At 37.4% G+C, this 15,011-nt stretch overlaps 1 protein-coding gene across 25 annotated transcripts in view; it reads right to left on the reverse strand.

Annotated features, from left to right (window-relative positions):
• Positions 1-15,011, reverse strand: part of BCAS3 (BCAS3 microtubule associated cell migration factor) — a 590,779-nt gene that overhangs the window by 194,291 nt on the left and 381,477 nt on the right. For 4 of the 25 annotated variants that reach the window (XM_072747644.1, XM_072747646.1, XM_072747645.1 and 1 more), the window contains one exon: positions 398-1,878. The exons of the other annotated variants lie outside the window; for them this stretch is intronic. In XM_072747644.1, coding sequence (XP_072603745.1) covers positions 1,829-1,878 — 50 coding nt within the window. In that variant the 3' untranslated portion in view covers positions 398-1,828. Of the gene's footprint in view, positions 1-397; positions 1,879-15,011 lie in introns of those variants that run through there. 25 annotated transcript variants of the gene reach the window in all.

Below are 15,011 nucleotides of genomic sequence, written 5' to 3' on the forward strand. Positions count from 1 at the left end.
TCCTGGGCCTTGGGTAGCTTCTCATGTGCCAAGCAGTCCTCAGCTACAGGCTAGAGATCTCTAGAGTTCTCCAACTGTGCAGCTCTCTCCTCTCTGGTACCTTGCCCTGTGCATACTATATACCTTGGCCTCCCCAAACTCCCAGCTTCATCTCTTCCATTCAGAGAGACTGTTGTGCTCCACCTGGATATCCCCCTCCCAAGAATATGTATTAGCAATGACCCAGTACAATTGCAAGACTCACTTCATTTGTTTCTTACCTCTTGGGGATCACTGTCCTTAACTACCTGATATTCAATACCTTGAAAACCACTGTATCATGTAATTGTCCAGATTGTTTCAGGGGGAAGGTCTTGTAAAATTTGACGTATGGAGTATCCAATTAATACTTAGAAAATGAATGTTAATTATTTCATCTTTATTAAAATCAACTTACAGAAATTAAAAGAAACATAGCTATTTTAAATGAGATTAGTAAAAAATTGTCCAATATCCACAAATATCTTTAGCTTTAAAAAACACCAATTCATAATCTTATCACCAATACCACTCTGCCTCTCAAATAGTCTTTAGCATCCGTATAACAAATGAAAAAGTATATTGATTTTTATGATTTTGTGTTTATTTTTGAAGGCTGGTATTGAGAGAATTTCTCAAGTGCACTAAGAAATCTTTAAACAAAACAATCCTGTCTCCTAGTACAGTTAAATTAGCCATATGCAGAACCCCAAACCAAATTACTATACAAAGAACTAGACACACAAAATGTTATCTTCATTCTAGATTTCATAAAAACTGTTAAGTTTAAAGTGATTTACCATTTTCCTTCATGTGAAATAGTTAAAAAGTTAGCTAAAAGAAGGCTTACTATCAATTTATGGTAAAAAAAAACTCATGGTACTATCTAAACAGAGGAATGAAATGGTTATTAAAATTATTGAGAAAATACATTTCTTGATTGTGAGGTCTTAAAAATTAGCATGAAATACATTCCAATTTTAATAACGTATTAGCTGAGGGCACAATGAGAATCCCTGTATTGTGCTCCTTCAAACAGATGACCATTTTAGGTAATTAGGTTGAGAGCAGGCCCCTGCCTGATGTGCCCATGGATGAGGACACATTTATTAACACACATCTTGAGGGGTGAGATTTTCTATTTGCTGGCATTAGAAAACTAGGCAAAATGACCAGAAATTAGCTTACACTACTGTAGATCTTTCAACATCCTATATCACTCTAGGGCATTACTGAAGTGAACATAAGTCATTTCAAAACTGTACTGTACTGTAATTAGAATATAAAGTATGAGAAGTCATATTTACAATGCCTATAAGCCCTCAGAGGAAGTTAATGAACTGAGGCTGACCTTGATCACTGACTCAGATCCTGCAGCACAGGGCACTACCTGCTCCCTCTCCCACATTTGCCAACCTTTGCTACAACAGTAATCAATTTGCTGTCTTGATCTCTCAAGCATATCATACATTTTTTGATCCATCATTAAGCCTCAAACTTGTGGCCTAATTAAATTACTGAAGAAAGACGCTTTGGAATTCTAGACTTTGGCAGGAGAAAAATTAGAGATAAATAGTTGAATAAGGTGAGAAAAGTATGACCTAATCTCCATGCAGTCATTAATGATTCAAAATTGCTGTTCGAAATAAATTAACTTTTACTTGATTTTTTTTAACACAAAATGATGTCAAACCACTTTGCAGCATGGTTAATTACATCCTAATACAATATATAAGAAGAGAGAAATAGAAAAGGCTCCAGGGACAAGACAGCTCCACGTAACAGGTGTAAATAGATAAGAAGGTGGTGTCTAAGAATCATCAAAAAGATCTTCCGGACTGTAGAAGTTACATGGGAAAACTGTGGAGGGACAGAAAAAAAAAAAAGCCTGGAGTTAGAGAAATGAGACAGAAAAAGGAAGACAGACCAGAGAAAAGAAAAGTCAAGCTTGATGCAGCCAATGAAATAAGTTAATGCTGAGTTTTGTCAACGGACATAAATTTCAGTTGTTTCCTATGAATGATAAAAGCCAATAGTGAAATCAAATTATTTCTACAATCAGGAGACAGGCAGTGCCATATTATACCAGAGGAGAGAGAGTAAACCTCTAGTTACAGCAAATATAAAAAAGTAGGTTTTACAAATAGACTCTTAAATACAGAGGACAAACTGGTGGTTGCCAGAGGGGAGGTAGGTGGGGGGATGGGTGAAATAGGTGAAGGGGATTAAGAGGTACAAACTTCTAGTTATAAAATAAACAACCCATGGCAAGTACAGCATAGGGAACATAGTCAACAATACTATAATAATGTTACATGGTGACAGATGGTAACTGCACTTATCATGGGGAGCACTGCACTTATACAGAATTGTCAAACCACCATGTTGTACACCTGAAACTAATGCAACATTGTATGTCAACTATACTTCGATTTTTTTAAAAGTAGGTTTTAGTTAGACAAAACCCCATTAAAGGAGGCTAAGATGCTGAAAGATAGGCATGGGGAACAGATGAGATTAGAAAGAGTAAAGGAAAATAGGAATTAATTGTGAAAGCACGAAAAGACAAAGTAAATCACAGCATTTCTCTTTGCACAGAATGCCCTTCCAAAAATTACCACCCATTCAAACAAATCCCCTATAAGAAGCTGCCATCCCCATAAACAGAATTTCTCCCCTTACCCCTGGGCTCCCATAGTACTACATATATATGTATGTAAGGTTCTTTTGTGACATTCGTGTAAGTTTATTTTATAGCCCAGTTAACTGCAAAGATTTCTATCCCCATCTGATTGTAAACTACTAGTATCAGGGGACTTTTTTTTTTTTTTTTTTTTAGTACACTACCTAGTACTTCATGCCCAGGACACACCAGGGTGGCTCGATTCATCAATTGATCAGTTGAACATCTGCCTTCAGCTCAGGTCATGATCTAGGAGTTCCAGGATCAAGTCCTACATCAGGCTCCCTGCTCAGCAGGAGTCTGCTGCACCCTCTGCCCCTCACCCAGCTTGTGCTCGCTCGCGCTCTCTCTCTCTCTCTCTCTCTCACTCTCTCTCTCTGTGTCTCTCAAATAAATAAATTTTAAAAAATAAAATAACAGAAAAAAAGCTACCTGTCAGAAGCTTAAAAATAGTGATGCTGAGATTTCATTTCTCTCTCAAAAATCTAAGTGATTACAGGTCAGGGAGACATGGCACTATCTTGCTATAGAAATTTAAGCCTGTATTGTATATCAATCTTGCTGAATTTTACCTTCTCTTAAAGTGGTAAGACTTGATAAGGATCCTAGCAGTGCTATAATTCTAAGATGATGATTCTCCCTTCCCTGAATGCAAAGCATTTATTAACTGTACCAGTAATTTTGAAACTGATCATATAATGCCTTGTGGTATTTCTTCATCTTTTAAGTAATTCAAATTCATTTATGCCTCATCTTTCTCAACTAAAGCGCCTTGAACAAAATTTTCTCATCTCCCACACTGCTAAGAACACAGTCAAGATTCAATAAATATCTACCTGGTTCACAAAACAAGAAAATGCTCATTGGGCTGGAACTTCCCCTTCTGAGGCCCCACTGCAAATTGCCTTTTAACTAGAAGTACATAGTTGGAAGGGAAGCCTCATGAAGCTATCAGTTATATAAGCGAGTTTATGGAACAAAAATATGCCGCAGAGGAATTCAAGGCTCCTGCTTGTTGATAACCTGCCAAAAGGAGCTCCCAGGAAGGGTGTTTTGTTTTGCAAGGATGAAAAGGAACTGAACAGGGGCATCTCCTAAACCAGTAATAATAGGGGAAAACTTATCAGAGACTTAGTTTCCTTTGTTCATTGAGAAGCTCAAGGAGCAATTACCTGCTTTCGCCATGATCATTAGCATCACAAAGAATCAGGCAGTGTCACATGGTAGAAAGACAGTATTTGGATTTACAAAAACTCCATCTGACTCCCAGCTTGGTCACCAGGCTGAAATTACTTAACACTGCCAAACCTCAGCTTAAAATCATCAATACATTATAAAGTAATAGTTCCTGCCTGGGTTCTTTCAAGGATTAATTGAGGCAATGTAAATGAAGAGTTTTCTATAAATTAGAATAATTTTTTAAAAGAGATTTTATTTATTTACTTATTCATGAGAGATACAGAGAGAGAAGCAGAGGCATAGGCAGAGGGAGAAGCAGGCTCCCTGAGGGGAGCCCGATATGGAACTTGATCCCAGGACCCAGGGATCACGACCTGAGCCAAAAGCAGATGCTCAACTGCTGAGCTACCAAGGTGCCCAGAATGTAGCATTTCAGAAAATGTTTAAAATCTGCCATGGCATAGGGGTACCTGGGTGGCTTAGTCACCCAGGTGTCCCAAATTAGAATAATTTTTTAAAAAATCACATATTGCACTCAGAGTGCACGACACTATTGAGGTAGGTGTGGCTAAGCTAAGTAATGGTGGGAGTAAAGGTAAGTTATTTTCTGCAGGGCATCTGAGTTCTTACCTGCGACTGTACCAATTCCTTTGGATCTCAGGGCTTCCTTTGGGAAAAAGTCTCTAAGTACTCTGTGCCCTAATAGGGCTCCTTTTGAAACATATCAAGTAACTGAAGAAACTATAGGGAGAGAAAAGGCCAGCACAAGGAGTAAGAATCTAATGAGTAGAAGCCATCGTGGCATGCATTCTCCCAGGCAGGCCTGGTGTGCTCTCTGGTTCTTGTAGAGATATCACTACGGAGAATCAACTAGGGATTGTCACCTTTTGATGCGAATGCCCATGATAGGGTTTATTTGGCTCAGCATTCTCAAAACAGATCATAGAAGTAGTCCAAACAAGAGAAAACATTCTTACTAATGAAGAAGTATCATGTCTATTATATGTGGGTACAAAGTTATAAGGAACTGGAAAATTATGAGGTGTGCTTAATACAAAAACTATACTGAACATACTATATTTTTTTTTATTATTTAGAAGACAGTTGAGTATCTTGTCACTGTTTCAGCATCACTATACACATGATTTCATGGTACTTTTATTGCCTTCATGGGTTTTATAAATTTCCCATTATCAAGGTCTCCTGCCACAAGAAAAAAAAAAAAATCAAGTCCTTATCACTGATTTCAGTCCCTAATGGTATGGTCACCTTATTTATTTATTTATTTTTTGGTATGGTCACTTTAATTAAAACTTTGTTTTGTTTCTTTGACTTCTAGATAAATGGTACATTCCCAATTCTTAAACTATATTCCAGAAGGGACTCTGAAATAAAACCTTTAAACTAAAAGAATCTGGGCAGCTTTGTGTTGGAATAATATATCATAGCTATTCTTTCAAAACCAAAATATCTTGGTCAAGTATCAAGAAAAAAGAAACTGTTCTATCTCCTGACACTTAAGAAGAGTTGACTCCATAACTTTCAGTGGAGAAGCAATGTGTTAATAATACCTGCCATGTGTGCTATAGTGCTTCACTCATAATAGTGGAAACAACATCTACTCTGGCAAATTCCTTTCTGGTATTCACTATTATATCACACAAATAGGGGTTCATTTATTAAATGAATGTGAATAGAACCTTGTCCTGGTCTTTCACAAAATAAGACTAAACTTATAGAACCATGTATAAAACTTGAACAGGATATGTAATTTTTTTTTTTTTAAGGAAAGAATTCTAACACTGTGATGGTCCCCTTGAATGTCTCATATAATAAGAAGAGGCAGGAACATTAAGAATGTAAACAATACCCTGTTCTTTCTCATATTCCACCAGGAGTGGTTCCTCAAATTCCAGCCTTGGCCAGAGATACAGCTCCTCTCCAAGGAGGGCACTACGACATGGAATCAGCCTCAGAAAGAGAAATATATCCCCGAGCCGGTTTACTTATTATTTTTGTTTTCAACAACAAAAAGCTGAAAACTGCAAAAAGCTATCAGAGAAGTCTGCTAAAATAAATGCAGAGTCCAAAAAAATCAGTGAACCATACCAATAAGGTTTAGTACTGGGATCATCTTGGTCTTAGCTACTGTACAACAGATTGTAGCACAGAAAAAGGTAGGGAGGAATTCCATCAGGACATCTCCAAGTAAAATACGGGGTATGTTTCTGTCCTTCCTGTAGCCATATAAGATGAGAAAACTCCCTTTCTGTGGAAGCAAGTGCACACGAAACCTCTGTTTGTTGGAAATAAAAAGAAACCCAGCTGTCAATAGCACTTCTGCAATTCCACCGGGAGTCCTCTCTCATGGAACAATTATCTACCTAAACCTACCCCATCCCACTAAGAGTTACAGTCTTCATGGGGCTTCCCCTGCTTACATGAACCATATACACACCTGTAAGAAAGGCAGCTCCACACGCATAGCAGACACTGTCTACTTACCCAGGAGATTTTCCAATAGCAGATCTTTAGTTACTACTTTCAAAAAAGGGTACAGGACCAGCATATATACATATATATCCTTTGGGGTAGTAAAACCAACCATATACACACTAAATTATATATTCTAGCAACCAAATCTATATTCAGCAGGTAAATATAAATCAGCTCTACATTCATCTATTATACACAGATTTAGGATTTCTTAGAAGGAATCCAATTTAGTTATGGCATCAAATATGTGCTTTTTCCCCCCTCCCGAGAGAGTCATATAATTGAATTCTGTCCATCATAGCAGGTCAGTGCTGTTCATCTTTGTCTAGAAATCATGTTTATCAAGGCCAGGAAAGGCAGTACTGATACTTTTCCAGCACAAGCTACTAGTTAAATATCAGCTGAGAAGAACAAGTTCAACCAACCAGACAGCAACTCAGGCACCATGACACTGGATTTGCAGAGGCTAGTGTGTGTGTTGGGGAGAAGGGGGTGGTGACTACCCTCAACCAGCAACCACCCTTGCCCTCAGCTGACATCACCTTTCCAGACGGCTTGCTCAACCGTTGCTTAGGTTGTTCAAAATAAAGGCATTGTCTGTCTTTTCACTCAGAAATGTGTACACTGGGGTACAAAGTGTAAAAAAAAGAAAGAAAAGAAAAAGAGACACTAATAAAATCACATAATCAATCAAATATTGCCTAAACCGATAGGCCTATTCTGTGCCACCGTCTCTGCCGTTTAATGAATAAATTGAAAAACAGTGTGCTCTGTGATAATGAAATCAGGACAACTGCTTTAAATTAAGTACAAGTAGACCTAGTAACATGACTGAAATCCATCCCGGGCTTTTTCTAAATTCCAATTGCACCAAATTCCTCCTTAACAACATTTGATAAGAGATGTTTAACACCTTTCATATATTTCCTGTAATTACATATTTATAACAAAATGTGGATTTACTTGGCAGCCAAACCAAAATGTTTCATATTGCTCTTCGATTGCAACCCTTGCTGCTGAAATACAGTATACTAAAAATGAAATAACTTTTCCATTTTAATGTGGTTATAAGCTTCCTGCTAGGCAGCAACCTAATTGAGACTTTTGATGTTAGCTTTTTTAAGACATGCTATCCTTCATCATCTGTAGAGTATTTTAACTATAGATCTCTTGCAGTCTTCCTAAAGTTGACAGAGGGAAGGGGGATGGGGTGGGAGGAGGAAGGCCACTTTATCAAAGTCAATGGAAATACAAGGTATTAATTATGTTAAATGAAGAAATATGGGCATTTGGTTACTTTTGTGGGTCAGAAAATATTTTAATATGTCGCTGCCAGCCGGCTGCCTCTCCCTGAACACCCCTGCATTTATATCAGTTGCAGGAACACATCAAAGTTCCAAAAAGTGAGGAAAGCAGCCACCACGTAGGGCCTTTCTCCAGCCCCCTACCAAGGTCACAGTTTTAACTAGCACAACCACAGTGTTATCCACTACAATCGGTAATAAGGCCATGACCTCTTTTATATTTTCCAAGTATAGATGTTAGAAAAATTGGTAAACCTTTGGCCCAAGGCAATTAAAAAAAAAAAAAAAGCTCTAGTGAATAGGAAATAAAACTTTGGGGATATTTAGAAAAGAAAACAAATGGTGTACTCAATTGCTCTCGGTCAAAGCAGAGTTGGCTCACACAGATGCAGCTGACTTCTAAGCTTTGCTAAGTCGGCCAAGCACACCGTCCAGAAGCAGAGTTACAGGGAGGGAAACATAAATGTCGGCCTTCATGCCCAAACGCGTTTTATTAAAGCAACATTTGGAAACTCTGGCTATGAACAGCCAAGAAAGCCAATAGCTATCACGTAAGTGTAACATATTCTCTGTAAGACCAGGGTAGGGACTTCTACAAGGTTATCCAGCAACATTTTAAAAATCCACTCAGACTATTTTATAAAGTTTTTCTGATCAAGGAATCAGATACGTTAAGAAGACAGGTCACTCTAATGTGCAACAATTGTGCAAATAAACAATACCAAAAAATACCAACCCAACCACCCTGCTTTTAACCAAAAAAGCAATGTTTTACTGAGCTTACTTACTTCCCTGCCCTTACTTTTTATTTTTTAATCTGGTCACATATAATGATTTTGGACAAATATTATCTATAGATGATTCTGTTTTCAATACATACTTTTTATTCAAAGATAACTACCAATTTTATCTTGTCCTACAATTTCAGCCAATTCTCAAAGGAATTAATTTAACTATGGTACTGATTTAAAGAAATGAAATCTTTCCATGTAATAGGCAAACAGAATTTACCTGTTCTGGGATTGGGTTTTGAGAGTTCTCATGGCAGAATTTTTTTAAAACAGGAATTAATCAGAATAAGGCACAAAAAGCCTGCGATCATCTTTAATTTTATGTTACATTACAGGTAAAGAAGGGGACATCTTTTAGGTGAAAATCCCTCCCCCCACCAAAAATACCCCTAAACACAATAACTAAGCCCACAGCACTCAAGTGAAAAGACAAAGGCCCTCCTTCTCCCTGCCTTTGAAAAGAAAGGTGAAGCTAAGGGCCTTTTCACTATTGATGAGTTACTGCAACCTTACTGAAATGTGTGTGCCTCACTATGCTCTCCCACATCCTCAAGGATGTTAAAATTACACAAGATTTCTATGCAAAGATATTCATTACAGAGCTGCATTTCTTTTGCTAATCTTAATTCAATAAAAATCCACATACTGTAAGTCAGGCTTACCAACTGATTTTAAGTCAGGAATAAAAGGATTTAGAAATACATTCACCTGCAATCACCTCACAATTTTCTTCCTCCTCTCACATCCTACTTTTGGAATAAAAACAGTGTGATAGGAAATTTTACTTTTGTTGATAATTAATTGTTGCTGGAGGTAAAAACTACCGCCACAAGGAATTTAAACCAAACGAAACCTCTTTAAGCAGACCCTGGGTATACCTTCTCTGATATTAAACCCTAGCAACATTTAATTTTGAAAATAAGCAGAAGTAAACATATTGATTTTCTGTTCCTATGTGTAATTCTTATTGAGCAATCAAAGGCAAAAAAAAAAATCCTAGTTGAGACAGTGAGGACTATAACTCCCTTCTCAGGCTTTAAAGGAGAAAATTTATTAATATATATGGATTTCTAAGTTTGTACTTTAAATGAGAAAAACTATGGTTACACATATTTTGATCTGTTGATGTTAAACTGTGTCAAGAAAATATGCAAGCTGATATATAATTTCTCCCTATATATACATAAGGAAATGAATACATTTCTGACAACACAACACATGAACTTCATATCAAATCTCTGAGCTTTGAGCATCGTGCTATTTGCTGACTTTTGTATTTGTATCTTTAAAATATATAAGACCCGTATTTCAAGCAAATGTAGTCAGACTAGCCTGGCTTTTCCACTGATGTCCAAATAGAATTCCTTTCCTGGAGCTTCCTTGCTGCCTCACATACTATCCCTGCCTCCCTTTTAAGCAAAGTTACCAGTTATCAGTCAACCGGCTATTTGTACAACTTGAATTTCATTGTTAGGAGAGGAGTGTGGAAATTATTTAAAAGTCTAGATGAAAACAGCCTGATATTTGATGCAATATTAATGCAATCTAACCTCAGTTAAAAATTCACTACTAAACATGACCAATGATAATAGCTACAGGAATTCAGTAAAATTCTTTTGAAAAAGGTACCAGCCTTGTATGTCTGACTTGATTTTTAAAATGACTCAGAGATTTAGCTTAACTACATGAAAGCAGCCGGTGTTAGACTAAAATAAATACCAACCACAATAAGTCATGCACATACCCTAGGACTCTTTCTTAAAAATGCCCGAAACACTTGAAAAACTTGGCATCGGGTACAATACTAACATTACAAGAGATTAGATGGGTCATGTCAAAAGTAAGAAATCATCTCCTAGATTCAAAGAATAGAAAATAAATCTTTCCATAAGTGTAGAGAAAAATATCCAAATATCAACAAAATTCCCACGATTAAATAAAACTTTAGGTGATTAAAACTGGCTAGCATTTTACAATATTAATGCTAATGGTTCATCACAGCCTTGCCTGTAGTTTAACAGCTCCCGTCAAAAAAAAAAAAAAAAAAACTTGCAGGAAGAAGCAAAGAGAAAACTAAAGTCATACACGGTAAGGATGGAGATAGAAGAAATATCAAATCAGCCAGAAACACAATAGCAGTCCCCAATGCTGGGTCAGGAAATAAGGTAGTTAGAGAAAAGTTGCAATCTAAAGAGAACACGCTTTTAGGAAATGGCAAAATTAAAACAGAAGTAGATATGTAAAATAGATGAATGAAGACAAGGTCTTCCTGCACCAAGGGAGTTGTTTAGAAGAAACAGTGTCCGTTTGTGGCCAGCGATAATACTTTCCATTCAATAGAGTTTGCAGCTTGCTGATTCATATGATTGCAGGCTGGCGCCCTGCTGGCGAGCCTCTCCACTGAAATTAAATCCACTCTCTTCAGTTATAAATTATAATGCTCTATAAACAACACTCCCATTGGGAATGGGGAGAGCGAGAGAAAGAGAGGAAGAGGAGAGGGAAGAGTGGAAAAAAGAGGGAGGGAGTGAGGGAGGGGGAAAAAAAAGAGCTGGAGAGGGAGAGCATTTCTGCATAGTCCACTCACTGTTTAACGTTCTGCTCTTCTGTAACAAACAAGGAGAGCAAGTCTTCCACAGATAGTGCTCCTGCTGTAATTCCTACACTGTTTGATGTAGAGCCCAGAAAGGAAAGGGGGATAGTAATGTGAGTCTATGAGGAAAAGCACTTAGAAATCGATGAGTATGCAAGAAGGAAAAAAAAATAGATTTTAGACATGGATTTTTCAAATATATTATTGAATGTATCTCTGGAGTCCCAAGGGAGAACCAAAATAAAATTCCCGATTCTACTTAGATAAATTAGATCTACATGGCGTGCATCTTTTGATACCCAAATCAATCAGAGATAGCCCCCTTAAAATGCACAGGGAAGCAAAGGAAACAGAGGAAAGCAAAGATAAAAATAAGCATGCTTTCACGGCCACAGAAAAGCAGTCCAGGGCATAAAGAAAGTTCGATGATTTGATCACCCACAGTGCCCGGAGATTAACCATACTTTTTAAAAAAATGAAAAACTATTTCAGAATTCAATGCTAACTTCACAGGAAAGTGAACCTCAGTTGTTTAATGTTGAAGAGGGTTTTTTGTTTTATGTTTTTTTTAAAGGTGGTTTCAAAAGGGGAAAAAAGTGGCAACTATTCAGTTTTGTCAATTAGCTAAATAACTCATGGAAGAGCCCATCGCTGTTCTGTATGCAACAGTTTCTGGGCATTAACTTCTATCCCTATTCCAGGTTTCTCTGGTGTGTGTGTGTGAGTCTTGTTTAGGGGTGACTTATGCTGTGAAGCGGGGAAGAAACGATGGTTGTCATATGCCAATCAGCATTCTGAAGAATCGTGTTCACAGGTTACTCATCAACTATAAAAGGACACGGTTCCATGTGAAGAAAAAACACCCTGGACATTTACAGAATGATGAGCCTGGCCATCAAAATGGAAGGGGGGCAGGAGTTGGAGGGGTCAGAGGGGGAGGAGGGGGGAGGGGGGGAGAAACCCATTCAGACCAAGGGCTGAATGTGATTTAGGAAAAGCAGCAAACCTTCAAAACCCAACCCCAAGGTGTGTCTCAGGTGAAGAAACTCCATGAGAACCAGATTCTCCACAGACACAGCCTTCCTTCCATTTCTCTGTCTCATTTAGGCTGACCCAATATTGCTCTGCTTCTCCTTCCAAAGCAATTCGGTAAAAGCAAAGCTGCAGCTTTCTCCTGAGATCACAGAATGAAGGAGGAGAGGAAAGGTGACAGAGCCCCATTTTAGACCTAAAGTGACTGTACCAGGCTAACTTTCAAACCCTGAAAAAAAGAACACTGAAACACTGACCCAGACCTTAACTAGAGAATTAGGTTTGGGAAAGACTCAGATTTTTACTCTCTCTCTCTCTCTCTCTCTCTCCCTTGCTCTTTTTAATGTGTCCGGCTGCCTGTCTCTCTTTGTCTCTCTGCTTCTGGTTGTGGTGCATACCAAGTGAATTATTTGCTGATAGGTGAATCTCAGCAAATGCATTTCTTCCTTTGAATGCCCGGTGAGCTTGTTGGGAAAAGTCATTTAAGTCACTTAAAACAATCCCATGAAAAGTAAAACTCAATTCTGAAACAAGAGTATAACTTAGAGCTTAAAAATAAATTAAATAAAGGAAACATTAAAAGATAAATGGAGCAGGATGCTCTGTGGCTGAGGTAATCTGAGTGGAAAGGGAAGAAGGGAGGTTACGTTAATAAATGATTAAAAGGCCTTAACAAGAGCCTATCAGGTTGACCAGGAAAGCATTCTTCTCCTGGCTCCTCCTCGAGACCACCTTTTTTACATTTGTTCTCAATGCTGATCAATATGGTTTTCATTTGCTGATTTCCATAATGCCATATGCGATCTGCCAGCCTGACATAATGAAGCTGGAAAGAGCTGAAGTCATTTGAACATTCTCGCTTGCATGACTGTCGCCAGTTCACCAAATGCCTAGTATCTGAAAACCAATATTTTTCTTTTGCTTATTGACAAATACCAGAGGAGTCTGCCCCTAGACACACGTAAAAACTCAGCACCAGGTGGCAAATTTAAAATAAGATTCAACTTGGGTATTACACTTTTTCTGTAGCTTTTTTTTCTTTTTTTTGCCACCACTCTTAACCTATAATTTAAGCTTGATTAATCAGAGAAAGACAAGATTTAAGTGTGAATTATCCATTTTTGAGCACAAATGCTCCTTTCTGCTGATAAATCAATATATCACAAAGAATAAAGCACACAAATATTTTCTGATGCCACCAAAGGCTCATGACATATTTATTTTTTCTTATAAACAAATCAGTTTGGTTGGCCCACTACTATTTGTCTCTGATAACTTTCACCAAAATTCATATCAAACTATGTTTTTAGTATTTTTTTTAACTCTGGCAAAGTTACTTAAATCCATGCTCTAGGATGGAGAAATATTTTTTTTTATCATGTATAAGTCTCCTACACCTTTTTTTGTTGTTGTATAGTAAAATGAGTTTGTTGAGGTCATCTCACACAAGTGAACCACACACAAACCTTCCATGAAGCCTGAAATGTCTCATTAAAAATTGTTTTGTTTGTTGGTCACTTTTCCATACTTAAAAGACTGTTTCACATAAAAGTGCAGACAGGAACACATTTCTGAAATGACTTCTTTGTCTTTTGCAAGACAACCCCTCCCCCCAAAAAAGTTGCATTCAATCAAAGGAATATTTCAAATTTACTTTTAAAAATGAGATTATATTTAGTGCCAATACCTTCATTCACAATAAATTTTATTCCTTTTTACTACACTGAACACATTAAGTAATAAATATTCCAGTGATTAACAAAGTCATATTTTAGTTCTCAAGAATGTGAAAGCCTGGTGGGCAGTTCTGTCCTGGAACTATGAAAACAAAAATCACAGATTTTTGCCAAAAAATTTCCCTGAGTTTTCCCAAAAAGGTGAATGGGTCATGACTGAGTCAGAGCCCAAATTTTAAAAATAGTTATATCTCCAAATATTGTATTTGTTCCAACTCTTATTTCACAATCTCTGCTTGCTGTATTACATGCGTTTTCCTTCCTTCCTTCCTTCCTTCCTTCCTTCCTTCCTTCCTTCCTTCCTTCTCCCTTTTCTTCCCTTCCCTTTTTACACATGCTCATCCAGGGAAGAGCATGGCTGGCTTAAATCAAAACAAAACAAAATTGAAGGAAGGCAGGGTGACAACTATCTAAAGGATAAGTTCTTAAAGAGAATCAAGTAGTCTTAGGGAATAAACAAACACCATGCTTCCTTCTCAGTCCTTGCTTCCCATTTCTAAAAGAACGAGTTGTCTGTTTATTCTCCTTTCTTGTAATTCCATTACCAGCAAGAAAAGAACACCAAAATCATGAGTCCTTTAAAATGGCTAGTTTCAGAACATGGACTGTTCAAATTTGTTGATGGTGGTGGTGGTTGTTTGTTAATTCCTTTAGAAAACAGTAGCAGATTCTACCATCAAACGGGAAGACAGAAATTCGAGCATCGCTGTGTTACTAAAGAATCTTATAAATGCTGTTAGGTTCTGGTATAAAAGTTGATAATGAGATAAACAGTGAAGTTTAGTGAAAAGCAAGAAAACAAGAAACGAATATGAGGATTCTAAAGGCATACACACAGTGGGAGAGAAAATGCATCTCAGGGACCTTTCTCTTGGGCTCTGAAATTTTTGGATTAAGGTAAAAGCAAAGGATAAAAACCACGCAGTTTGTCTAAAAGTACCAAGATGTTTTCCCTTATGAATTCCAAATTAAGTAAATAGGAGAGGTCACATTATTTTAAGGGTTTGATGAAGTCAGATCTTTTAAGCACTATCAGAGGGAAAGAGATGACTATAGTCACAGTAAGAAAAATAACATGGCAAGCAGAGAGAAAAGGTAATCTTGCCTACATATGAATGAAGAAAGGCAGAAGTGATATTCTCAAAGTCTAGTGACCAATGGCAGACTACCCTACAAGAG

Source organism: Vulpes vulpes, chromosome 2 (genome assembly GCF_048418805.1).
Source record: "Vulpes vulpes isolate BD-2025 chromosome 2, VulVul3, whole genome shotgun sequence".
Taxonomy (NCBI): domain Eukaryota; kingdom Metazoa; phylum Chordata; class Mammalia; order Carnivora; family Canidae; genus Vulpes; species Vulpes vulpes.